The sequence below is a fragment of the Amia ocellicauda genome, chromosome 14, assembly GCF_036373705.1.
Source record: "Amia ocellicauda isolate fAmiCal2 chromosome 14, fAmiCal2.hap1, whole genome shotgun sequence".
Classification (NCBI taxonomy): Eukaryota; Metazoa; Chordata; class Actinopteri; order Amiiformes; family Amiidae; genus Amia; species Amia ocellicauda.
In genome coordinates, this window is record NC_089863.1 from 24,494,206 (window position 1) to 24,519,170 (window position 24,965).

The 24,965-nt window shown below is 48.9% G+C and overlaps 3 protein-coding genes across 6 annotated transcripts; 2 read left to right on the forward strand and 1 right to left on the reverse strand.

Moving 5' to 3' along the window:
- Positions 1-394: 394 nt before the first annotated feature.
- ssr2 (signal sequence receptor, beta) lies at positions 395-2,784 on the forward strand. 2 transcript variants are annotated; one of them, XM_066721319.1, is made up of 6 exons: positions 395-485; positions 1,179-1,336; positions 1,569-1,667; positions 1,801-1,909; positions 2,090-2,167; positions 2,256-2,784. In XM_066721319.1, the coding sequence occupies exons 2-6, from the start codon at positions 1,179-1,181 to the stop codon at positions 2,364-2,366; spliced, it is 555 nt and encodes a 184-aa protein (XP_066577416.1). In that variant the 5' UTR covers positions 395-485; the 3' UTR covers positions 2,367-2,784. The 2 variants fall into 2 exon arrangements, with proteins under 2 accessions (XP_066577416.1, XP_066577415.1); XM_066721318.1 differs by lacking the exon at positions 395-485 and adding an exon at positions 607-657.
- On the reverse strand, positions 2,632-11,229 carry LOC136767505 (uncharacterized). The gene is made up of 10 exons (XM_066721313.1): positions 11,090-11,229; positions 8,485-8,579; positions 5,922-6,121; positions 5,200-5,360; positions 5,018-5,107; positions 4,704-4,869; positions 4,223-4,468; positions 3,698-4,091; positions 3,278-3,468; positions 2,632-3,141 (listed from the first exon to the last, which is right to left on the reverse strand). The coding sequence occupies exons 2-10, from the start codon at positions 8,510-8,512 to the stop codon at positions 2,977-2,979; spliced, it is 1,641 nt and encodes a 546-aa protein (XP_066577410.1). The 5' UTR covers positions 8,513-8,579; positions 11,090-11,229; the 3' UTR covers positions 2,632-2,976.
- LOC136767506 (death-associated protein kinase 2) lies at positions 10,934-24,372 on the forward strand. Of its 3 annotated transcripts, none has more exons than XM_066721316.1 (12): positions 10,934-11,111; positions 17,274-17,399; positions 18,802-19,023; positions 19,181-19,319; positions 19,659-19,788; positions 19,905-19,953; positions 20,236-20,262; positions 20,713-20,865; positions 21,045-21,090; positions 22,991-23,080; positions 23,271-23,357; positions 23,645-24,372. In XM_066721316.1, exons 2-12 carry the CDS (start codon positions 17,338-17,340, stop codon positions 23,723-23,725), a joined length of 1,086 nt encoding a protein of 361 aa, XP_066577413.1. In that variant the 5' UTR covers positions 10,934-11,111; positions 17,274-17,337; the 3' UTR covers positions 23,726-24,372. The 3 variants fall into 3 exon arrangements, with proteins under 3 accessions (XP_066577413.1, XP_066577412.1, XP_066577414.1); XM_066721315.1 differs by having other exon boundaries at positions 11,105-11,241; XM_066721317.1 differs by lacking the exon at positions 10,934-11,111 and adding an exon at positions 17,046-17,068.
- The last annotated feature ends 593 nt before the right edge of the window (positions 24,373-24,965 follow it).

Sequence of the window (24,965 nt, forward strand, 5' to 3'; positions counted from 1 at the left end):
CTAATTTTTAAGTGACCGGGTTTCACGCTCATAAGCGAGCACCGTTAGTATACAGCTCTGGAAAGAATTAAGAGACCACTGCAATTTTTTCTTATATCAGCATCTCTACATGTATGGCAGCCATTCCATTCCATTCATTTTTTTATTTGGATTGTGGGAGAAATGTTGTCAGTAGTTTATAGAATAAAACAAAAATGTTCATTTTACCCAAACACATTCCTATACATAGTAAAACCAGAGAAACTCATAATTTTGCAGTGGTCTCTTAATTTTTTCCAGAGCTGTATATATATGAGATCAACATCATAGAAAAACACGGGATGCGATTCTTAGCGCTGATTGGACAGAGCTTTGGAGTAATGAGCCAATCAGCGTGGGCCGGCGCCTGCGCACTCGCTCGCCCTACGTCACAGGGAGCGAGACCGTGGTGCTTGCTGCGCCTGCGCGCTTGCAGTCCTTTCCTGTGAAGAACCGAGCGACAGAAGGTGAGATACGCGCTGGTGCTGTTTGTCGCTTCGTATCTCAATTAAAAGAGCCCGCTTTGCGGTTGTTTGCGGAGTAAAGCGTCCAGTTTGTGAGAAGACGAGTAGGTGTCAGGCTGGTGCCACAAGAGCCGCCGAAATGGAAGTGCGGTGTTTCGCGCAGCGCCCGGTCGTGGTGTGTGTTGGACACGTAAGCGTACGGGTTATATGAGAGAAGTACGGCAACAATGCCGTGTTGTTGCCGTACTTCTCGCATATAACCCGTATGCTATAGATTATATACCATATATGTGACCTGAGAGTCGCACTTTAACTGTGCATACGTGATCTGTGTTGCAAATGCGCCGGTGTATGTCTTTGTACACGTCATCACAGTCTGGACCCTTCACTAACAGTGTATGAAGTGTGCGGCTAACTTTCTCTGTGTTTTGCATCTGTTGGGATTGATTTTCCAGTCTAATTCGTTCCATTCCCTCCTTTATTTTCATTTTTCCTATCCTATCACAGCACATTCAGATAACACATCATATATGAATAACTGTATATTGACACATTTTAGATGCTTTTGCACTGATTCCTGCGTGCACACTGAGCTCTCTCTTCTAGATGTCGGTTCTGAGCAGCTCAGGTGGTGTAACTTGTGTTCTCCAGGTGTTATGTGTGTGTTATAACTGTGTAATTCCCTCCCCCGGCCAGATGAGGGTGCTGTGGCTGTGTGCTGTGTTTGCCGTGGTGGCGCTGGGGCGGGCGGAGGAGGGGGCCCGGCTGCTGGCGTCCAAGTCTCTGCTGAACCGCTACGCCGTGGAGGGCCGAGACCTCACCCTGCAGTACAACATCTACAACGTGGGCACCAGGTAGGGTCCCGGCGCTGGGGTCGTGACCCCGTTGCGGGGGGCGGCACCGCAGAGAAGAGGAGCGCCCCGAATTCTGTGATTTTCCGTGGTTTCTGGTATTTGTCAATGGAAACTGTGAAATTGCAAAGTGGCCTGCGGTGGGAAGATCCTGCAGACTGGACACGTGTGTGCTGTGGGTGTATTGGACTGTATGTGATGCCTACGCTGGACACTGACCGCCTCTCTCCCTCAGCGCTGCTCTGGAGGTTGAGCTCTCTGACGACTCCTTCCCCCCGGAGGACTTCGGCATCGTGTCGGGAATGCTCAACGTCAAGTGGGACCGGATCGCCCCGTATCCTTCCACACGGGTCCTGGGATAAGGGGTTTGGAATGTATTTGTTAGGCCCTGTGGCCCTGCTTTCAACCTCTTGCCTCTCTTCTCCTGTCCAGCCTCTAGTCAGTTTGACCCTTGACCCCTCTCTCAGCGCCAGCAACGTGTCTCACACTGTGGTGCTGCGCCCCCTGAAGGCCGGCTACTTCAACTTCACCTCCGCCAGCGTCAGCTACCTGGCACAGGAGGGAGGCCAGGTCGTGGTGAGTCACCTTTCACCTTTGACCTCTCAAAGACGGGGCAGTCAGCTCCCACCCCCATCCCAGCAGAGTCCTGCCCTGACTGTCAGACTGTTTATTGCTGTTTCTACTTATCGTTTGTATTGTTTAATATTTGTTTTGAGTGCTAAATGACTGAGTGCTAATCCTTCTCTCTCCCCCCAGGTGGGCTACACCAGTGCCCCTGGTCAGGGTGGCATCCTGGCTCAGAGAGAGTTTGACCGGCGTTTCTCTCCACATTATGTGAGTCTGTGCGCCACCCTTGACAGTTCTTATAAAGTGAAAATACCTCAAATGTTTCTGTTCTCTGACCCTCTCTCTCTCTGAGCAGCTGGACTGGGCGGCCTTCGGGGTCATGACCCTGCCCTCTATCGGCATTCCCCTGCTGCTTTGGTACTCGAGCAAGAGGAAGTACGACACACCCAAGAGCAAGAAGAACTGAGGGACCAGCCTGGGGGGGTAACTGGACTGACCTGGGAGGGGGTGGGGGGTATATATGCAGGGTTTGGTTGTGGGAGTTAGTTGGTTTTTAGGGTCTCGGCCCCTCTGGGGTTCCTGCAGACAGGAATACAACACTCGGAGAACCTGAAAACCAACATCCAGACTGGGTGGGGGGGGGGGGGGAGGAGGAGGAAGAGGAGGAGGGTGTGGGGTCATCAGATTTGAAAAGACTAATAAATAGTCAATTGCTGCCAGGAAGAAAGGAGTTTTTGTTTTGTTTTGAGATCAGTATTTTTGTTTTATTCCTTTATTTTGATCCCAATCGCAGTAAAGCGTGGCAGTCAGTGGCTGATACTAATGTACATTGCATTGTACATTTTTTTTTTCTTTTGTAATAAAACAAGATTTTACAAAAAGAACATTGTGCTTTTGTGTCTCTGATTTCTCATCTGTTGTTGTTAGTAATTGCTTGGTCTTTCCGTGTTGTGTGTCAGTACAGGAGTGGATAGATGCGTGTGTGTGTGTTTGCTCTCTTCCTCTTCTGTTGTTTCAGTCCTCAATTTAAAACCAGGAAACAAAGTGCAGGTCCCCTCCCCCCCCCAACCAATTGCTCAGAGCTGTGCCCGGTGTCGGTTATTGGGGGGTGGCAGCGGTGGCAATGGGGGGGTGCCCCGCTCTCTGATATGCTCGTAAATGGATGTCCCGCTGTGAGCTGCTCCTCTGTCACTGCGGGGAAGCGGGGGCAACCCTGCACGGAGGTTAAAGGGTGTCTCGGGCTGGTTGAGAGAGAGAAAGAGAGGGAGATATAATTTTATGGAGGAGCAATGTCCTGCAGAGACAGTCCAGTTCAGCAGGGTCTCAGCCCTGGTCCTGCAGAGACAGTTGTGTGTGTATATATGTGTACAGTTATACCTGTGTCAAGCAGTCCTGACGCAAGGGGCTCCCCACACTCCTGGGTGGGGGGCGCTGGGGGAGCTCTGGGGCATGGCGGCCCGTGTTGGGGATGCAAACTGGGGCTGAGGGTGGCGGGGGGAAGGCCTGAGCAGCCCCTTCCCGGCCCCTGCGCAGGTTCACCTCCGAGTACAGGTGGTTCTGCGGACTGGCTGTGAGGAGGAGAAGAAGAAATGCAATTCAGACTTGTCAGTCCTCCTGATTCCCATAATTCCCCAGACCAGGAAGTATGGTGTTTCACAGACATTTTTCTTTCTAAATGAAATTGGTGTTCTATTTTCTCTTGGGTCGCTCAGTTATTGATAAGGTCGCTGGGAGTTATTACCCTTTGCCCTCTGACCTCTGACCTGTACCTTCCATAGCCCCACCACACTCTCTCACCTGCGCTGTTTCCGGCAGTTTCACCGACGCCCACCCCCCCGCCACCTGCCATGCCGCCACCTGCCATGCCGCCGCTCCTGCCCATGGCATAGAAAGCGATGTCTTCCTCCACTGGGCCCTGGTGGGGTGGTGTGGCCAGATGGCCCGTCTCCTCGTACGTGTGCATGGGCACCAGCTCCCAGTACTTCTGCTCCCCCCCTGAGCCCCTGCGTGAGAGAGGGAAGGAGGCGGCGGTGGGGGGAGAGGAGGAGGTGGTGGTGGTGGTGGTGGTGGTGGTGGAGGCAGCGGTGGCGGCAGCGGCGGTGGCTCTGGGGGGTTTGTTGACTCGAGCGTAGGGGGCATCTGCATGTTCGTCAGTGGGGGGCGCTTTGGCTCCGGGCTCCCTTGGCACAAACTGAGAAAAAATAATCAAAGTCATTAGATATGGAACAGTGCTGGGCCCCCTATACTATACTTTGCTATACTTTAATATAGTCCACATAGCACTGGTGCCAGTCTCCCTCCCCCATCCTGACCAGTCCTCACCTCCTCCCCAGGGGGCGCTATGTCACCATGTGTGTGTATGAGTGACTTTGACTTCCTCAGAGGCTTTTTGACCACTGCGTACTGTGCCGTGTCGCTGTTCAGGGGCTGGGCGGTTTGGGCTGTGGTGGAGTCCGCGGGGGCCTGCCTCCTCTCTAGCCTGCCGCCCCCTGTCTGTCTCTCTGTAGGGGGGGCCACACAGAGCTTCCCTGTCCCCCCCCACCAGAACTCCCTACAGCCGCCACCTGCCTGATAGAGAGACAGAGAGAGAGAGAGAGAAAGACTGTCACTGCCATGGCAAAACTGATGTAACTTAGTCATGCCAATAAAGCTTTGTGAATTTGAATTTGAATTTGAATCTGATTTAAGAGCGAGAGAGAGACAGTGGATGCCACAGAGACTCTTAGAGACACATAGAGACACATAGACTCAGAGACACAAAGACAGAGATACACGCGCAGTCCCCCCCGCCCCTGGCCCTCACTCTGGAGCAAGGTGTGCTCAGGATCTCTGCGAAGGGCCCCACGGGGTGAGTGCTGTAGTGGGATAGCAGCTCCTGCAGGCTGCCATGGTGACTGTCCTCCCCCGCGATCACGTACTTGCCCCCCTTCAGCTCTTCCACGATGAAGTGACGGCACCGGTCCTGTCCCCTGTGCAGAGGGGGAGACAGACAGAGCGGGAGAGAGAGGTGTGAGTACCTGTGTCAGTGTGTCAGTATGTCAGTGCCTGTACGAGTGTGTCAGTGGGTCAGTGTGTCAGTGCCTGTATGAGTGTGTCAGTGGGTCAGTGTGTCAGTACCTGTACGACAGGACGAACCCAATCTTTGACTCGCTGAGTCGCAGCAAGAAGCAACCGAGCATCTCGTCCTTCAGAAGCTCCTCGGCCTCCCTGAGGAACACACACCTGATTAACATCACACACACACACACACACACACACACACACCTACAGCCACACCGCTGCCCAGCTGCTACTCTTACCTGCGTGTGGCGAAGCCGTGCAGCCAGTCGGGCAGAGAGCCATCAGGCTGGCGGAGGCGGGGCAGCTGTGTCCTCTCGAACCACAGCAGGGTGTGAGCGCGAAGGGAGGGGGGCAGCGGCTCCAGGCACAGGGGGGCCATCACTGGGGCACCGGCCTCTCTCTGGACACAAAAACACACACACACAGAGGTGTGGGGAGCAGAGACGGAGCGGAGGCGGGTGGCGAGGGGAGAGAGGGAGTGAGAGAGAGAGAGAGAGAGACACATATACAGTGAGTCTGTAATGTTTATTTTTTACATAGCGAACCATCCGTGTATCTGTGTTCATTTAATAGGGCTCTGCAGCTTGTTGAATAGGGCTGTACTGCTTTGCTTTGTGCTTGTTGAATAGGGTTGTGCTGTAGTGCTCTGTGCTCGTTGAACAGGACTGTGCTGCTCTGCTCTGTGCTAGAGGCATCAGCTTTCAACCAGTTGACCAGAGTGAAAACTCACACACATACACACTCTGGGAAAGACACGCAACATCAGCGTGAATCTGTTGAAAAACTGTGTGACTTCCTATCCTGAATGATGTGTCATTAGGAAGCTGGTGGAAACCCATTTATAGCAGCTAGTCTCCAGGAAACATGTTTGAGTGAAATGGGACGTTAATTAGTAAATTCAGACTGAATCAGAGGTCATGAGTTTCTGCAGCAGAAAGGGGAGGAACCGGAAGCTGCTCACCTCACTCCTGCTATTGGCCGGCTGGCTCCTGGGCGGCGCCACCCCCTCCTGTAGTGGGCGGACCCTGAGGCTGCCCCGGGGTCTGATTGGAGGAGCCTTGCGTGGAGGCGGGGACTCCGAGTACTGTGGGCGTGGCAGTCGTCTCTCGTGTGGGATTGGCAGAGAGCGCAGTATCTCCTCTCTGTGCTGCGCTTCCTCCTCTAACAGTAATAAGAATAATATTAATAACAGTTAGATGCTTTTATCCAAACTAATATATGTGTAGGCACTATACAATACAATACAATACTATACTATACTATACTATACTATACTATACTATAGTAAACTATAGTCCACACAGTGCTGGCTCCAGTCTGGGTCCCTATACTATACTATACTGTACTACACTATACTATACTATACTATACTATACTCTACTATAGTCCATACAGTGCTGTCTCCAGTCTGGGTCTCTATACTGTACTATACTATACTATACTATACTATACTATAGTCCACACAGTGCTAACTCCCATCTGGGTCCCTATACTGTACTACACTATACTATACTATAATATACTATACTTTATGTACTATACTATTCATATTGCTACAGCTGCTGATTGCACTCTGAGTTGTTCTTCTGCACCGGGGCCGGTCTCTGGAGCCACAGCTGTTACAGTCCTTCGTAGAAAATACATATTTTTAAAAGCGCTGCAAAGCAGGAGACGGCAGATTAGATCTGGTTTAGAAAGAAAAGGGAAGTGAGCGAGAGAGCAGGTGCGCTGAGCACTGCAGTGGTGTAGTGTGTGTGTGTGTGTGTGTGTGTGTGTGTGTGTGTGTACAGATCTGACAGGTGTGCTCTCTCTCTCTCTCTCTCTCTCTCTCTCTCTCTCTCTCTCACCCCCCCCCCCTCTCTCGCTCTTAGACGCTCTTGACTGAAGTGTGAGAAGGTCAGCAGCAGCAGGGAAACCACACAGATGCTTTCATCTCTTTGTTTTGTATGTGCGTCGACACAACAACACTAGCGCAGAGCTGTGAGGCCCCGGACGCTTCTGTGGGTCACAGGGTGGGTCACTGCAGCTAATGCTAACTGTTACTCTGCAACTAAGAGAGTTTCTACTGCAGCTACACACTAATGCAGCTACACACTACTGAAGCTACACACTATTCCAGCTACACACTAAAGCAGCTACACACTTCTACAACTACACACTAATGCAGCTACACAGTAATGCAGCTACACACTACTGCAGCTACACGCTACTGCAGCTACACACTATTCCAGCTAAATCACTACTGCAGCTATGCACTAATGCTGCTACACACTAATGCAGCTACACACTACTGCAGCTACATGCTACTGCAGCTACACACTATTGCAGCTATATACTAATGCAGCTACACACTATTGTAGCTACACACTATTCCAGCTACACACTACTGCAGCTACACACTTTTGCAGTTACACGCTACTGCAGCTACACACAACTGCATCTACATGCTACTGCAGCTACACACTATTCCAGCTACACACTACTACAGCTACACACTATTCCAGCTACACACTTCTGCAGCTACACACTACTACAGTGCAGTTAGTGCAGATAACAGTTGAGTGCAGCTTCAATGTCAAAACTTTCCAACTATTTGTTTGTTTTTCAGAAGGTAAAGTTTTTCCTAAGGGCACTGAGTGTGCGAGCTGCACAAACAATATATAACACCCCAACGCCGCAATACACGCCTAACCCTGAAACATCTGTCCAGCTGTGTCAGAACACAATCACCTCAAGACCACAGTCCCAAAGGTGAATAAGCCTTCAGTCCAAAACTACGAAGTAAGGCCAGTCTGAGGCCTAATTCAGCTCTGTAACCAGAACTGTGACCTGCCCACACATCTCAGATCCCAAAGTACGTTATTTTTATTTTAACATGTGTTTTTATACATTTTAAATGTGTAAATTAGTTTGTTTACATTTGATGTAGTTTTTTGCATGTGTTGAGGATATTTGTAAAACACAGTATATAGTTTTTAATGCACATTGCTGTGCATGTAGCCATCACTACAGACACAGATATTGCTACTTCTGCTATCATTTTTATCACTATAGATGTGGACGAATGGTCTGCAAACTCATCTACATATAAGAATGCAGAACTCAAAGAATTTAGATCTGTCCACACCCCCCCCCCCCCCCCGTTCTCTGTATTTGTACGTTTCGGCAAACAGGAAGTTGAAGTTTTGCTATGAAGTAAAAATAATTAAATAAATGGAGGAGAGAAAAAGAGACAGAGAGAGGGAGAGAGAGAGCCCCAGTTTCAGTTACAATAGGTATAAAAAAATCCATCAGATCTGGATATATGGCTGTGAAAAGCAATTATTTTCATATTTATGACTTTATTTTCATATACTTTTATGTGTTTGCGTACTTCACTGTCTCTGGTGATGCAGACAAACATAAGCCACATTTATTTGTTAATTTATATACATTTTTATATAAAATTACATTTCTACCTTCATCTCAAGCGGTCACAGCATCATTATTATTATTATTATTATTATTATAAGGGCAAATCTTACCTTTAATCGATTGGTAGTCGAAATCCATTAAAGAGTCGCAAACAATTCGTCTGAGCTGCTCTTTTGACTGACTAACAGCAACAGACTGACGTCAACTGAGAGGGAGAGAGACAGAGACAGAGAGAGAGAGATTTTGTCTTTGACATTTACGTCAGCGCCTGTGTGTCTCTGTGTTTGTTGGCATGTAAACCCACGTGTGTGTGAGTGTGTGTGGGGTGGCGGGATTGTGTGTAAGTGTGAGTGTGCGCACAAGCGTGAGTGTGTGACTGTGTGTATGTACGTGTGTGTGTGTGTGTGTGACAGAGAGAGAGAGAAATTGTGTGCTTGTAACGGGGCAGGTCTCATTGTCTCTCTGCCGCTGGAGACAGTTACAGGAAACACAGACAGAGAGAATGGTAAGACTGAAGCTCAGACAGAAAAGAACAAAAGATCGAAAGCAAAAGGATAGAGAGCGTCACTCAGATAGGAGGAAAACCACACAGGAAGGCTGAGACAAAGCCCTGCAGATCAGCCCTGCGCCCTGTCAGGTTCCCTCTCCCTGGCTCTCAGCTGTGCTGTGTCTCAGTGTCATTGTGGCTCTGTGCTGTACAGTGTGTATGGCTCTGTGCTGTACTCTACACAGTGTGACTCTGTACTATAATAATAATAATAATAATAATAATAATAATAATAATAATAATAATAATAATAATAATAATGTGCATACACACACAAACACACGTACACAGTAAAAATGCACTTCTCTCATTTTCCCAGCAGGGGGCGCCAGATGCTCTGTAACCCGCGGTCATGCCTACAGCCCCTTCAGCAGGACAGCGCTGTAATAGAGTGTCTTACATCCCCGGAGGAAGTGCAGCAGAGGAGTGTGTGTGTGTGTCAGTGTGTGCGTGTGTCAGTGTGTGTGTGTGTCAGTGTGTGCGTGTGTCAGTGTGTGTGTGTTTGTGTGTCAGTGTGTGTGTGTGTCAGTGTGTGTGTGTCAGTGTATGTGTGTCAGTGTGTGTGTGTGTGTCAGTGTGTGTGTCAGTGTGTGTGTCAGTGTGTGTGTGTGTGTCAGTGTGTGTGTCAGTGTGTGTGTGTGTCTGTGTGTGTCAGTGTGTGTGTGTCAGTGTATGTGTGTCAGTATGTGTGTGTGTGTGTGTGTCAGTGTGTGTGTGTCTGTGTGTCAGTGTGTGTGTGTCAGTGTGTGTGTGAGTGTGTGTGTCAGTGTGTGTGTGTGTGTGTGTCTGTGTGTGTGTCTGTGTGTGTGTCAGTGTGTGTGTCTGTGTGTGTGTGTGTCAGTGTGTGTGTGTGTGTCAGTGTGTGTGTGTCAGTGTGTGTGTGTGTGTCCGTGTGTGTGTGTGTGTGTGTCCGTGTGTGTGTGTGTGAGTGTATGTGTGTGTCAGTGTGTGTGTGTGTGTCAGTGTGTGTGTGTCAGTGTGTGTGTGTGTGTCAGTGTGTGTGTCAGTGTGTGTGTGTCTGTGTGTGTGTGTGTGTGTCAGTGTGTGTGTGTGTCAGTGTCTGTGTGTGTGTGTGTCAGTGTCTGTGTGTGTGTGTGTCAGTGTGAGTGTGTGTGTCAGTGTGTGTGTGTGTGTCAGTGTGTGTGTGTGTCTGTGTGTGTGTGTCAGTGTCTGTGTGTGTGTGTGTCAGTGTCTGTGTGTGTGTGTCCGTGTGTGTGTGGTTGGGGGCGCAAGGCGGTGGGAGCGGGGCTTGGTTTCCTCATAAGAGGAACAGAGCCGGTCGGTACAGTTCCTGCGCATGTTTATGTCCGGACACTAACCCTGGGCTGGTCGTTACGCTGGTCTGAAGCACAACAACACACACTCACACACACATATTGCTGTTTTGAGTTTTTGTATTATTAACCGTTATTGCGGTTCTGGACAGTAAAGGGAACTGAAGTCATCCATCTCTCCAGCGGCCGGCCTTGATCTCTGGTGCTTGAACGCAGAGACACAGAGCTGTGAAAGTGTTTAAAGAAGCTAAGAGCTCTGGATGGGCGGATGCTTGGTGTGACTATTTTAATTGTGTGTGTGTGTGTGTGTCAGTGTGTGTGTGTGTGTCAGTGTGTGTGTGTGTGTGTGTCAGTGTGTGTGTGTGTCAGTGTGTGTGTGTGTGTGTGTGTGTCAGTGTGTGTGTGTGTTAGTGTGTGTCAGTGTGTGTGTGTGTGTGTGTGTCAGTGTGTGTGTGTGTGTGTCAGTGTGTGTGTGTGTGTGTGTCAGTGTGTGTGTGTGTGTGTGTGTGTGTTTACTGGACAGCCCCTTCTGCGCAGCGGGTTGGAGGGCAGTGGGGGAGGGGTGTCTGTCCGTGTCCAGCCAGAAACTTCAGACAGGGGCAGTGCTCCCCCATACAGATGTTGCACAACAACAACAACTAATAAACTAAAACTAAATAACACACATACCCTGTAGCCCAGTTTCTTGCAAATGTGTCCAGATCTCTCTCTCTCTCTCTCTCTCTCTCTCTCTCTCTATAACCACACCTCGCTGGGCGGTGTGCTCAGGCAGTGGCTTTGAGTAACCAGACTGTTTCCTGTTTTAATCAACTCGCAGCTCTGAAATACACATTTCCCCCCTCCCATCGCGACGCACAGCCGACTTCTCCTGCATTGGACGGACGCCCCCCAGACCTGCAGCGACGAGCCTCTACAGGTGGGCTCCACACTCCTCTGCTGCTCATCCTCCTCTCTCTCTCTCTCCCTCTCTCCCTCTTCCCCACACGCACGGCCGTCTCTCCGGTAGGATCCGTCACCGCAGCCCCGGCGCGCAGCTCCTCACGCAGGTAAAGACAGTCTGCGTGCGTCTGAATTGTTGTGATTATGATGAAGGTTGTTATTGTGCAAACCCCCCCCCCCCTGTCTCTCTCTCTCTCTCTCTCTCTCTCTCTCTCTCTGCAATGCGAGTTCGTGCGTGTCACCAAAGCAAGATTGTATTTTCTTCCTCCCCCCACCGACCATATAACGCTGCCCGCGGTGCTGTTGCGTGTATCAGTATGCGTTGCACATTGCATCGGGAGCACCATCTCTCTCTCTGTCTCTCTCTCGATGCTCGATGCTCGGTACCGGGTCTCGGTTCTCCCGCAGTGTCGCACCGGCCCCGCGTTGCTGAGGTGTTGTAACCGGTAGTGCCTGTCTCTCAGTCGCGCTGTGCTGCAATTCACATTGTGCAGCTCCTTACATAATCGACAAGCAGTGCAAATTCATGGTCATGGTCACTGGACTGCTGCAGAGTCCCTGACTGGACTGGACTGGACTCTATAGCAGAGTCACTGACTGGACTGGACTGGACTCTATAGCAGAGACACTGACTGGACTGGACTCTATAGCAGAGACACTGACTGGACTGGACTGGACTGGACTCTATAGCAGAGTCACTGACTGGACTGGACTGGACTCTATAGCAGAGACACTGACTGGACTGGACTCTATAGCAGAGTCCCTGACTGGACTGGACTCTATAGCAGAGTCCCTGACTGGACTGGACTGGACTCTATAGCAGAGTCACTGACTGGACTGGACTCTATAGCAGAGACACTGACTGGACTGGACTGGACTCTATAGCAGAGACACTGACTGGACTGAACTGGACTCTATAGCAGAGACACTGACTGGACTGGACTGGACTCTATAGCAGAGTCACTGACTGGACTGGACTCTATAGCAGAGTCCCTGACTGGACTGGACTGGACTCTATAACAGAGTCACTGACTGGACTGGACTCTATAGCAGAGTCCCTGACTGGACTGGACTGGACTCTATAGCAGAGTCCCTGACTGGACTGGACTGGACTCTATAGCAGAGACACTGACTGGACTGGACTCTATAGCAGAGTCCCTGACTGGACTGGACTGGACTCTATAGCAGAGTCACTGACTGGACTGAACTGGACTCTATAGCAGAGACACTGACTGGACTGGACTCTATAGCAGAGTCGCTGACTGGACTGGACTGCTACAGAGTCACTGACTGGACTGAACTGGACTCTATAGCAGAGTCCCTGACTGGACTGGACTGGACTCTATAGCAGAGTCACTGACTGGACTGGACTGGACTCTATAGCAGAGTCACTGACTGGACTGGACTGGACTCTATACCAGAGTCGCTGACTGGACTGGACTCTATAGCAGAGTCACTGACTGGACTGGACTGGACTCTATAGCAGAGTCACTGACTGGACTGGACTCTATAGCAGAGTCACTGCACTGGACTGGACTCTATAGCAGAGTCCCTGACTGGACTGAACTGGGCCTCAGATGTGTGTCTCCTATGTGTGTGTGTGTGTGTGTGTTTGAGAAAGCGTGTGTTTGTGTAACAGACCGTGGGCGCGTTTCAGTCCTGTCTCCAGTCTGATGTCTTTCCCGGCTCTGGGGGTTGGTTGAGCAGAAATGTGAGGAATCCAGAGCCGTGGGTGCAGCGAGGGGAAGCGGCTCGGCTCTGCTTATCACAGCGACTTCCTCCTCCGTTACAATTGCAGGGGCCCGTCTGCGCATGCCTGGCCACAGCTCCGTCTGCGCAGGGTTTCGCTGGGTGGCCACTGCACCCGATTGTGGCTGTTACTTGCGATTGTCGTGTTTCTGCTGGGTTGTTGTTGTGTCCGACCACAGTGTTTGTCTGTCTGTCTGTCCCCCACTCTGGATGGTGTCAGTTTGCAAACTTTATGGCATCTTGGTTTCTGCCCACATGGGCATTCAGTGAGTGCAGTGTACAGAGAGCGAGAGAGAGCGGGAGGGGAAGTGGACAGACCTGTAGAACAGCTTTGTGTTTCAGGAAAGACAGAAAATAATAGAAAGAGGCAGAGGGAGGGAGAGAGAGAGAAAGACAGCGGATTTGGCTCCATAGTGCAGCACCGAACTTACTAGGAACAACTAGGGAGGGAGAGAGAGAGAGAGAGAGAGAGAGAGAGAGCAACCAGCCCATTCAGATTAGCTGGTATTTAACTTGAACCTAAAATGTAAATGTCATTTTTATTTATTTTACTATTATTAGTATAAGTCATTATTTCTTGCCAGGACAACTGAGCAATTTACACAGCCATGACAAAAGCGCAGAACTACAAGGGCAACTCCAGGAGAAAGTGGACTTGCATGCCATAATTAATCATTTATTATTATTATTATTATTATTATTATTATTATTAATAATAATATATTTTGTGTCTTTTTGTCTGTCCCACACAACACCTTGGCAGTTTTCGTTGCGTATTTGTCCAGTATTGACATGTTAACAGCATTTCGATTGGGGTTCGAACCTGACTATAGGGTACACACACCTGGCCTTGTCAAGTGCAACAAGAATATTAAAACACAATACAGCAGTCCAACACAGCGCCGCTCTGCCTTGCTTTGATCTCGTGTTGTTTTTAGTCAGACTCGTTTTGTGGCGTTTAACGCAGCTGGAAACTGTCCAGGGTCAATAAAAGTGTACGGGTCCCAGAGAGCGGGGACATAAAGCAGCTCCCCAGCCTGGCAGCTGTACTGATTCAAGAGAGATGTGCATAGCTAACACACACACACACACACACACACACTATAACACTCACACACACACACTGTAACACTCACACACATTGTAACACAAACACACACTATAACACACACACACACACACTATAACATTCACACACACACACTGTAACACTCACACACATTGTAACACAAACACACACACACACACACACTATAACATTCACACACACACACACTATAACATTCACACACACACACACACACTGTAACACTCACACACATTGTAACACAAACACACACTATAACACACACACACACACACACTATAACATTCACACACACACACACACTGTAACACTCACACACATTGTAACACAAACACACTATAACACACACACACACACACACTATAACATTCACACACACACACTAACACTCACACACATTGTAACACAAAAACACACTATAACACTCACTCACACACATTGTAACACACATAACACTCACACTGTAACACAGTCACACTGTAACTCAGACACACTAACACACGCACACACTGTAACACACTCACACTAACACACAGTAACACACACCCACTGACACAGACACACACACTATAACACACTCTCACACACACTGTAACATACATAGTAACACACACACTAACACACTCACACTGTAACACACACGCACACACTGTAACACTCACACTAACACACACAGTAACAGACACCCACTGACACAGACACACACACTATAACACACTCTCACACACACTGTAACACACACACACTGTAACACACTCTGTCACAACACACTCTCTCACACACACTCCGGGCCTCCAGAATAGCAAAGGGCCCCTAAAATATGACATAAATAAATCAACCAAGCACTTTAGCGTGAGCACGCCTAAAAACGTGCACTGGTGGGGAGGGGCAGGTGAGGCGCGGGTTACAGCGCGCTGCAGATGCGAGAGGCTGAGGTGGAGAGAGAGACGGCATCTTTTAAAAGAGAGTGCAGAAAAAGGACGAGGACAAGAAGGCGCAAGATAGAGGCATGTATCAGCCGTTATTCATAATGTCACCTCACGTGTCGAGTGATGCTTGTGTGTGACCTAAATGCATGCAACAAGCTAACTATTATTGAACTCATTTTCAATCGGAATCAGTAGTTAGCTTTGAAATCAACACAACATACCATGTAAGCAGACAACTAGCCAACCAAATGTTAAGGAGCAATGACAGAATTAGTGCCCTGTGGCTAGTTCTAAATGCTGCTGCAGTCTGATAATTGATGCATTACATTTTTACATGAGAAAATCAGCTATGTGACGCTCCGCCACAAAAAAGTTTATTTCCATCCATACTGTCTGAAATAATATATGGTCACCTTTTAATGGTCACGTTTTAAAAGTGCAAGATAACTGGTCCGTTTATTGTGGGTTTCAAGGTTTTAAAGTAAGTTGCTGATGGACGTTGATGCGGATCGCTTTTGTTTCCTATTATCATGATGCTCTATATATGTTGTGGGTGTGTTGTGCACTGTTCATGTACATCGTGTTGCAATCCTACCTTTACCAAATTCTTCTATTCACGGCCGTACCTCTGTCAGTGACGTGAAAAAACACTCGGTAAGATCATTAAAATGAAGTATTGAACAACAAGACAACCCTTTGCTCTTTGCAAATGGATTGAAGTGACTGGTTTTGTGGTGGAGGGTAACTTTGATAGCTAGCCTACTGCAGTTGCCACTCATTTCAGTGTATGTTAAAGTGCAATACATGTTCTGTGATGTGCACTATTTCAATGATTGTGTCTCTCTTAGTTTTACCTCAACATTTTGTCTCTGCCATAAAGATGGGCACCACTAAAATGTTTTGCTACAAGGTGGGGGGCCCCACAATAAAATCCCATCTATGGGCCCCAAAAGGCTAGGGCCAGCCCTGCACACACTCACACTGTAACGTACACACTCACACACTGTAACACTCGGGCATACACACACACACACACACACACACACACACACACACACACTGTGACGCACTCTCACACTGTAACACAAACACACACTCACACTGTAACACACAATAAAACTCACACTGTAACACACTCACACACTAACACACACTGTAACAGACACAGTAATACACACACTCACACTATAACACACTCTAATACACACAGTAATACCCACACACACTGTAACACTAACACACACAGTAACACACTCACACACTAACACACACTGTAACAGACACACTGTAACACACAGAGTAATACACACACACACACACACACACACACACACTCACATTATAACACACACGCACACACTAACACACACTGTAACACACTCAGTAATACACACACACCCTGTAACACATACACACTGTAACACACTCTCACACCCTGTAACACGCACACACTCTTTCACAGTCACACACACACACACACTGCCTCGCCCCTTCAGCTTCTTTGGTCAGCTGGAATTCTGTGTTCCAGAGTTCATCAAAGGCATTCCAGATCTCAGCCCCGGGGGCACTATAATTGTAAACAGACTGAGAGAGAAAGGCGGGGGGGGCTGTTTACACCCAAAAGAGTAAACGCACGAACGTCAGCCCTGCGTATCAGCGGCTCTTATTTATCTCCCGCAGATATCAGTCTTGATAGCTTTGAGGCCCGTATCTGCAGTTTAAGTAAGAGCAGCCCCTGCGATTGCAGTGTTTTACAACTTTAAATTGACATTCCCAGTCAGAATGAGGCTGATCGGCGAGGCCGGGGTTGCCAGAGCAGCGGGAGACACCGCGGAGAGGGGAACTGAACGAGGAACACGTTTCCTTAAAAAGAGGTTGGGAAACAAAATAAATGGAAACGCGGAGTTGCTCAAGTTCTGCCCCAGGGGTGGGTGTCGGGTTCCCCTCGGCACAGCAGCACGGAGCCACTGTGATTGCGTAGGGAGATTGGATATGAGCATGAGAGGGAGAGAGGTAGAGAAGGTGAGAGGTAGAGGAGGAGGAGAGAGAGAGATAGAGAGACAGAGAGAGAAGAGGTTCCAACATACTGTCAGTCCCGGGCCCCATTCTTTTTTTTTTTTTTTGGGACGATAAATAAATGGTCTTTTCTTTGTTGTAGACGGTTTCTGGGTAAATATTTGGAAAAGAGAGAAGAGAGAGCGAGAGCATCAGGAGAGAGGAAAACCAGACACTCACAGAGATGCACACACACACAAACTCACACTCACAATTCATTAATCGAAAGATTGTGGTCAGAACGTGTGTAGCCTCCAATCAAATCCAGTGAAAATGTCCCTCCTCCTCTCCCTCACGCGCCCCATCTCTCTCTCTGCAGGTCCAGTCCAGTGGGGTCCGGTGCAGTATGCAGTAGTGCCGTCCAGGGCTGGCCGTGTTGAGAGATGTCTCTGTTTAAGCTGGAGAATGTGGAAGACCTGTATGAGATTGGGGAAGTGCTGGGCAGGTGAGACACACGGAGAGACACATGGAGAGACACACGGAGAGACGCATGGAGAAACGCAGAGAGACACAGAGAGAGAGAAACGGAGAGACACAGACACAGAGAGAAACACAGAGAGAGACACTCAGAGATACTGAGAGACAAGCAGAGACACAGAGAGAGACACAGAGATACTGAGACACACAGAGACACAGAGAGACGTGCAGACACAGAGATTTAGAGATGCTAGTAGTGCCATCCAGGGCTGGCCGTGTTGAGAGATGTCTTTGTTTAAGCTGGAGAATGTGGAAGACCTGTCTGAGATTGGGTGCTGGGCAGTGCTGGGCAGTTGAGACACAAGAGACACAGAGAGACACACAGGCACAGAGAGACTCAGAGACACGCAGAGACACAGAGAGACTCACAGAGACACAGAGAGATGCTCAGAGAGACTCTGAGACATGCAGAGACACGCAGAGACGTGCAGACACACACACACACAGACACACACAAACACACTCACACACACACTTCAAATTCCAATACTTTTTATTTGGCAGTTTTAAAGTCCCTAATCCCCCCCCAGCTGTATTACACAGCTCTCCTGTTTGTCTGTGTCTGTGGCTCGGATCTGGAGCTCACTGGTTTCGGTCGGCCCGGTTCTGTGAGCCTCAGAACCCGCTGGCCCAGTGGGTCCTTTTCTGGGCAGAGCTGGTTGCTTAATTGTGCGTATTTATTAATAGTTTTCACTTCACGTTTGTTTTCGGAATACGTTGACTTCACAATGCCGTAGACTTCACCCCCTCCGCCGCTTTGCAGACGTTTAGAGAGCTGAAATGAATTGAATGCCTTTTTAAAGTCCACAAATCAGGCCGATTTTTCCCCTTTGTGAGTGTGTGTATTTGTGTCTACTAAGGTGTGTAGGGTGTAAATATGAACTGTAGTGCGTGTTTTGGGAGGAATCCAATCTGACTTGTACACACTCACATACAGACACACAAACACACACTCTCACTCACTCACACACGCAGACACACACAAACTCACTCATACACAAACGCACACACACAGACACACACTCACAAACTCACACATAAACACACACACACACACACACACTCTCACTCACATGCACAAACACACACACAAAGACACACACAATCACACACTCACAGACACACAGACACACAAACTATCACACACTCACATACACACGCACTCACTCACATTTTATTTGATGAATTAATTCATTGATATATATGTAAACACATATGTAAAAGCCCTTGGCCGCTGTGTGTACAGGCGTGTAAACCAGTTCTGTGACCTAAAGGCTTGAATGGGAGTCTGAAAGGGATATCGAATTGCATGTGCCTCCCTCTGGTGGCCGTCCCGGGCTCATACCGCCTCTCTCTCTCTCTCCCTGCAGCGGGCACTTCGGGCAGGTGCGGGAGGTGCGGGAGCGGGCGACGGGCACGCCGTGGGCGGGCAAGTTCCTGAAGCTGCGGCGGGGCGCGGGCAGCCGGCTGGGGATAGAGAGGGGCAGCGTGGAGCGCGAGGTGGAGGTGCTGGCCGCCCTGCAGCACACCAACGTCATGGCCCTGAAGGACGTGTTCGAGAGCCGGGCCGAGGTGGTGCTCATCCTGGAGCTGTGAGTGAGGGAGAGAGAGAGAGAGAGAGAGAGAGAGGGAGAGAGGGAGAGAGAGAGAGTGGTGAAGTGTGAAAGCTGAGTTTTTTTTTTTTTTGTATCTCTCTCTGCCTTTTGGCCCTTGTCTGTGTGTCCCCATCTGTCCCCCTGTGCTGTACAGGATCCAGGGTGGGGAGCTGTTTGACTTCATCGCGGAGAAGGAGAGTCTGTCCGAAGGCGACGCCATCCAGTTCATGAAGCAGATCCTGTCGGCCGCCGCCTTCATGCACGCCAAGCGCATCGCCCACTTCGACCTGAAGGTGGCGCCAGAGTTTCTCCGTTTCCGCCTCTCTGTGTCTCCATGCATCTCTCGGTGTCTCTGAGTGTCTCTGTGTCTGTCTGTCTCTCTGCCTCTCTCTCAATCTCTGCGGGTCTTCTGACAGTCTCTCTCTGCCTCTTTCTGTCCTTCGTCTGCCTCTCTCTGTCTCTCTCTTTCTTCTGTCTCTCTCTGTCTTTGTCTCTCTCTCGTCCGGCCCTCTCACTGTGTGTGAGTGAGTGTGTTTGTGTGTCTGTATGTGCGTGAGTGAGGAGGCATGTATGCGTGGGTCTTGGCTTGCGTGTTAATGGCATGTCTTTGGCGTGTCCTTTGGCGGGTGCAGCCGGAGAACATCATGCTACTGGACAAGGCCGTCCCGAACCCACACATCAAGCTCGTGGACTTCGGCCTGGCCCACAAGCTGGAGGAGGGGGTGGAGTACAAGAGCATGTGTGGCACCCCCCAGTACATCGGTGAGTGGCACAGCCCGCCGAGAGTAACATCTGCAGGAGAGACCATCTGGTCTTCCAGATTGTATATCAATATCTCTCTCCCTCTCTCCCTCCCTCTCTCTCTCTCTCTCTCTCAGCTCCTGAGGTGATCAACTTTGAGCCGCTGACCATGGCTGCTGACATGTGGTCAGTCCTGCGGCATTCTGGGTTTTCACTGGGGGGTGGTCTGTCTTGGTGTGGGTGTGGCCTGTCTGGGCACACAGGTGTGGTCTGTATGTGTGTCTTTGGATTGAATTTCTGTTTCATTTAGAAGTGTCAGAGATCAGACTTCCTCTTTCACAAACCCTCCCCTGCAGAAGTCAATTCACATCAACTCAGAATTATCATTTTTGAAAGTGAACTAAAAATAGATTCTCTCTCTCTCTCTCTCTCTCTCTCTCTCTCTCTCTCTCTCTCTTTATATTCCAGGAGCATTGGTGTGATCACCTATATCCTGTGAGTGGGTCTGGGCTATGAGGGGTTAAAGGGCTGAGACCCTGCTGGACTGGACTGTGTCTCTGCAGGACCAGGGCTGAGACCCTGCTGGACTGGACTGTGTCTCTGCAGGACCAGGGCTGAGACCCTGCTGGACTGGACTGTGTCTCTGCAGGACCAGGGCTGAGACCCTGCTGGACTGGACTGGACTGTGTCTCTGCAGGACCAGGGCTGAGACCCTGCTGGACTGGACTGTGTCTCTGCAGGACCAGGGCTGAGACCCTGCTGGACTGGACTGGACTGTGTCTCTGCAGGACCAGGGCTGAGACCCTGCTGGACTGGACTGTGTCGCTGCAGGACCAGGGCTGAGACCCTGCTGGACTGGACTGTGTCTCTCCACAGTAGTCTTACAGATTCAGTGGCTCCTGCACTAAACTAGGAACCTCTGCTTTGTCCACCCCCATCTTCCAGGCTCAGTGGTCTATCCCCCTTCCAGGGCGACACGGACGAGGAGACGCTAACGAACATTGTGGAAGGGAACTACGAGTTTGACGAGCAGCACTTCAGGCAGACCAGTGACCTGGCCAAGGGCTTCATCCAGACGCTGCTGGTCAAAGACCCCAGGTAGTAACCGATACGGGAGCCGGTGGATCGAGACGGTCAGTCTATTAATCGGTGCAGAAACCAAAACCTTTCTGTCTTGCGCTCCCTCTCCTCCTCTATGTAGTGGATTGTGTCTCTGTGTGTATTTATGTTTGTGTATCAGTGTTGATTGCATGTGTTTGTGTGTCTTCTCTCTGCAGGGAGAGGATGACTGCAGAAGAGAGCCTTGTACACCCCTGGATCAAGGTGAGAACAGACACACAGTCAGATGGACGGACAGCGACAGACACAGACAGACACAGTCAGAAGGATGGACAGACGCACAGTCAGAAGGACAGACACAGTCAGACAGATGGACGGACAGACACAGTCAGATGGACAGACAGATGGACTGACAGACACAAAGTCAGACACACACAGACAGACACACAGACAGACTGTGTGAGACAGACAGACAGACAGATACAGATATGGCCAAAAGTATTGGTACCCTTCCAATTTGTTTAAAATAATCACACTTTTCTCTGAACTAAGTAGAAATTGACAAGTATTTGGTATCCACCATTCTTTATTTCACATTCAATAGAACAGAAACTTTGCTTTTGATTTATGATGTAACATATTACTTTAAATAGTAAAACAAATGAAAATGGCACGGACAAAAATATTGGGACCTTTAACCTAATATTTTGTTGTACAGCCTTTAGAGACAATAACTGCAATCAAGCGCTGTCTGCAGCTCTGAATGAGATTTCTACACTTCTTGACTGGTAGTTTGGCCCACTCTTCTGGAGCAAACCACTCCAGTTCTCTCAGGTATATGTTGGGTACTCTTATGTAATGGGGGCCTTTATCCAACTGCTAGTTACAGCTCTTTCCACAGATGTTCAATGGGATTTAGATCAGGACTCATAGAAGACCACTTCTGAACAGTCCAATGTTCTCTTCTCTTCCATTCTTGGGTGCTTTTTGAGGCATGTTTTGGGTCATTATCCTGCTGGAGGACCCATGACCTGCGACTGAGACGCAGCCTTCTGACACTGGGCTGTACGTTTCACTCCAAAATGCCTTGATAGTCTTTTGATTTCATGGTGCCCTGCACAGATTCAAGGCAACCAATGCCAGAGGCAACAAAGCAACCCCAAAACATCACTGAGCCTCCGCCGTGTTTCACGGTAGGGATGGTATGCTTTTCTTTGAAAGCTTCATTTTTCCCCCTGTAAACATGGAGTTGTTGTGTTTTATCAAAAAGCTCTACTTTTGTAGAGTTTTGACAGACTCCAGTCGTGCTTTTTTGTGTTTCTCTCTTAGAAGTGGGGTCTTCTACCACTTCTACCATGGAGCCCATTTTCATTCAGACAGTGATGGATGGTGTGACTTGAAACTGTTGCACCTTGAGGTTGAACATTGGCTTGGATCTGTTTTTAGGGTTTTCTTGGTTCTTTCTCCACCATTTGAACAATCCTTCTCTTCATTCTTGGGTCAATTTTCCTCTTGCAGCCATGTCCAGGGATGTTGGCTACAGTCCCATGGGCCTTAAACGTCTTCATAATATTAGCAACAGAGCTCACAGGAACATCACGCTCTTTAGAGGTGGTCTTGTAGGACCATGCTTGGCTATTACCTTCTTTCTAACCTCCTCAGACAACTCTCTGATTTTCCTTCTCTTTTCCATGTTCAGTATGATACACACAGTGACACAGAACAGCAGAGTGAGTACTTTTCTCCATTTAAACTGGCTGAATGAGTGATGATGCGATTGAAGACACCTGTGGTACTAATTAAGAGAGAATGGTCTTCTTGAGGTATCACTACAATACAATTATGTCATACCCCTTCTAAAGGGTATCGATAATATTGTCCAGGCCATTTTAGAATGTCTTTATAAAATAAGCAAGAATTCAGTTCTTTTCACAGTTTGTTTTTCCACTGCAAACCAAATACATGCATATATGGAAGACAAAAGATGTTTTAATTTCAACACTTTTCAGGGCGAATGGTGCATTATTTGAATCAAATGCAAGGGTACCAATACTTTTGGCCACGTCTGTACATATGCAAACACAGAGAGACTGACAGATGACAATCAATCTCTTTCTCAATCATCTCTCTCCCTCCCCCTCTCTCCCTCTCTCTCTTTCTTCAGCCTCTCAACAAGAAGCAAGAGGCCAAACGCAATCGCTCCTCCATCAACATTAAGAATTTCAAGAGGTTCAACGCCAAGAGGAAGTGGAAGGTGGGCACTGTGGGACGATATATTGATCTGTCAGTGGATTCATGTGTGTTAGTTTTCAGTGATTAGTTCTTGCAGCTCAAGTCCGCCACCTAGTGCCCAATGGTAGAATTGCACAGACTAACTGCCACTGTATGTGTTTAATGTGCCGTCTATTAATCCTCTCTCTCTCTCTCTCTCTCTCTCTCTCCAGGTCTCCTATAAGATGGTGTGGGCGTGTAACAGACTGTGTCATCTGCATCTGCTGTGCAAGAGTTCAGCAAAGGCAGGAGAGGAGCTGGTGAGATAGAGGGAGAGAGGGGGAGTGAAAAAGAGGAAAAGAGAGTGATTAAGAGTTATTATTTTTAACCCCTCCAGACACTCTGAGATGGTGTGTGTGTGTAACAGTGTAGGCAGTGCGTCAGTGTGTGTGTGTGTGTGTGTGTGTGTGTGCATGTGTAACAGTGTAGGCAGTGTGTCAGTGACTGTGTGTGTGTGTGTGTGTGTGTGTGTGTAAATGAGTGTAATGTTGAGAGTGTGTGTGTGTGTAACAGTGTTTAACAGTGTGTGTGTGTGTGTGTGTTACAGAGGCAGTGTGAGAGTGACCAGGAGGACACCGAGACCAAACCAGCTACGCTTCTCCGACGCAGACTGAGCAGCAACTCCTAGAGCCGCCACCGGGGGCTCCACTGAGCACAACACCGACACCCTCCGCCCCAGAGAGAGGGACCGCCTGGGCCGAGCCCCAGATGGAGGGGAGAGAGAGAGAGAGAGAGAGATCAGGTGACACCCAGCCCTGCTCAGGACTCTCTGTGGGGTTCACCTGGGGGTCACCTGGAGTCATGGGTCAAGGTGCCACTGGGGACAAGAAGTAATTAGGGAGAAAAGACTGTGAGTGTGTGTGTGTGATTGTGTGTCTGCATGTGTGTATGTCTGTGTGTGTGTTTGTGAGTGTGTGTGTGTGTGTGACCATTGCATGCATATAATAATAATAATAATAATAATAATAATAATAATACTAACAGTCATGTAACAGAGCTTTATCCACAGTGGCCTCAGCACTGTAATATATTGTTCTATATTGTGCCGAGCTGCACTGTAATTATAGCATTAATCAATAAGTTAGTTATTTACCTTTTATCCAATGTGACTGACAGTCAGGGTGTCACATGGCATCAACATCTGGACCGGACCGTTCCAGACTGGACTGGACTGCTGCTGCAGAGACACTGACTATATATTCCTTTGAACCACAAGCTAGGCCACGGGGGTCTGTTTTCCGTACAATGGATTCTAATAAACTCTAGTTTGTTTTATGACCGAGTCTGTGTCCTTCTGATTTGATTGTCTGTCTGTCTGTCTGTCTGACTGTAGTACTGGATACTTGTTTTTTGTTGACACTGACTGACTGATACACTGACTGACTGACTGACACACTGACTGACTGACTGACTGACTGGCACACTGACACCCTGACTGACTGGCACACTGACTGACTGACTGACTGACTGACACACTGACTGACTGACTGACATTCTGACTGACTGACACGCTGACTGACTGACCGACTGACACGCTGACTGACTGACACTCTGACTGACTAACCGACTGACACGCTGACTGACTGACTGACCGACTGACACACTGACTGACACACTTACTGACTGACTCATACACTGACACACTGACCGAGTGAAACACTGACTGACTGACTGACCGACTGACACGCTGACTGACTGACTTACACACTGACTGACTGACACTCTGACTGACTGACCGACTGACACGCTGACTGACCGACTGACACACTGACTGACTGACACACTGACTGACTCATACACTGACTGACTGACTGACACACTGACTGACTGACACTCTGACCGACTGACACACTGACTGACCGACTGAC

Coding starts and splice junctions, on each gene's coding strand:
- ssr2 (XM_066721318.1), top strand. CDS start 622: ATGGAAGTGCGGTGTTTCGCGCAGCGCCCGGTCGTG. Junction 658..1,178: donor TCGCGCAGCGCCCGGTCGTG/GTGTGTGTTGGA, acceptor TCCCCCGGCCAG/ATGAGGGTGCTGTGGCTGTG. Junction 1,668..1,800: donor AAGTGGGACCGGATCGCCCC/GTATCCTTCCAC, acceptor CCCCTCTCTCAG/CGCCAGCAACGTGTCTCACA.
- LOC136767505 (XM_066721313.1), bottom strand. CDS start 8,512: ATGGATTTCGACTACCAATCGATTAAAG. Junction 5,108..5,199: donor CACGGCTTCGCCACACGCAG/GTAAGAGTAGCA, acceptor TGTGTTCCTCAG/GGAGGCCGAGGAGCTTCTGA. Junction 3,142..3,277: donor GTCAGGACTGCTTGACACAG/GTATAACTGTAC, acceptor TCTCTCAACCAG/CCCGAGACACCCTTTAACCT.
- LOC136767506 (XM_066721316.1), top strand. CDS start 17,338: ATGTCTCTGTTTAAGCTGGAGAATGTGGAAGACCTGTATGAGATTGGG. Junction 19,024..19,180: donor GTGGTGCTCATCCTGGAGCT/GTGAGTGAGGGA, acceptor TGTGCTGTACAG/GATCCAGGGTGGGGAGCTGT. Junction 19,954..20,235: donor ACCATGGCTGCTGACATGTG/GTCAGTCCTGCG, acceptor TTTATATTCCAG/GAGCATTGGTGTGATCACCT.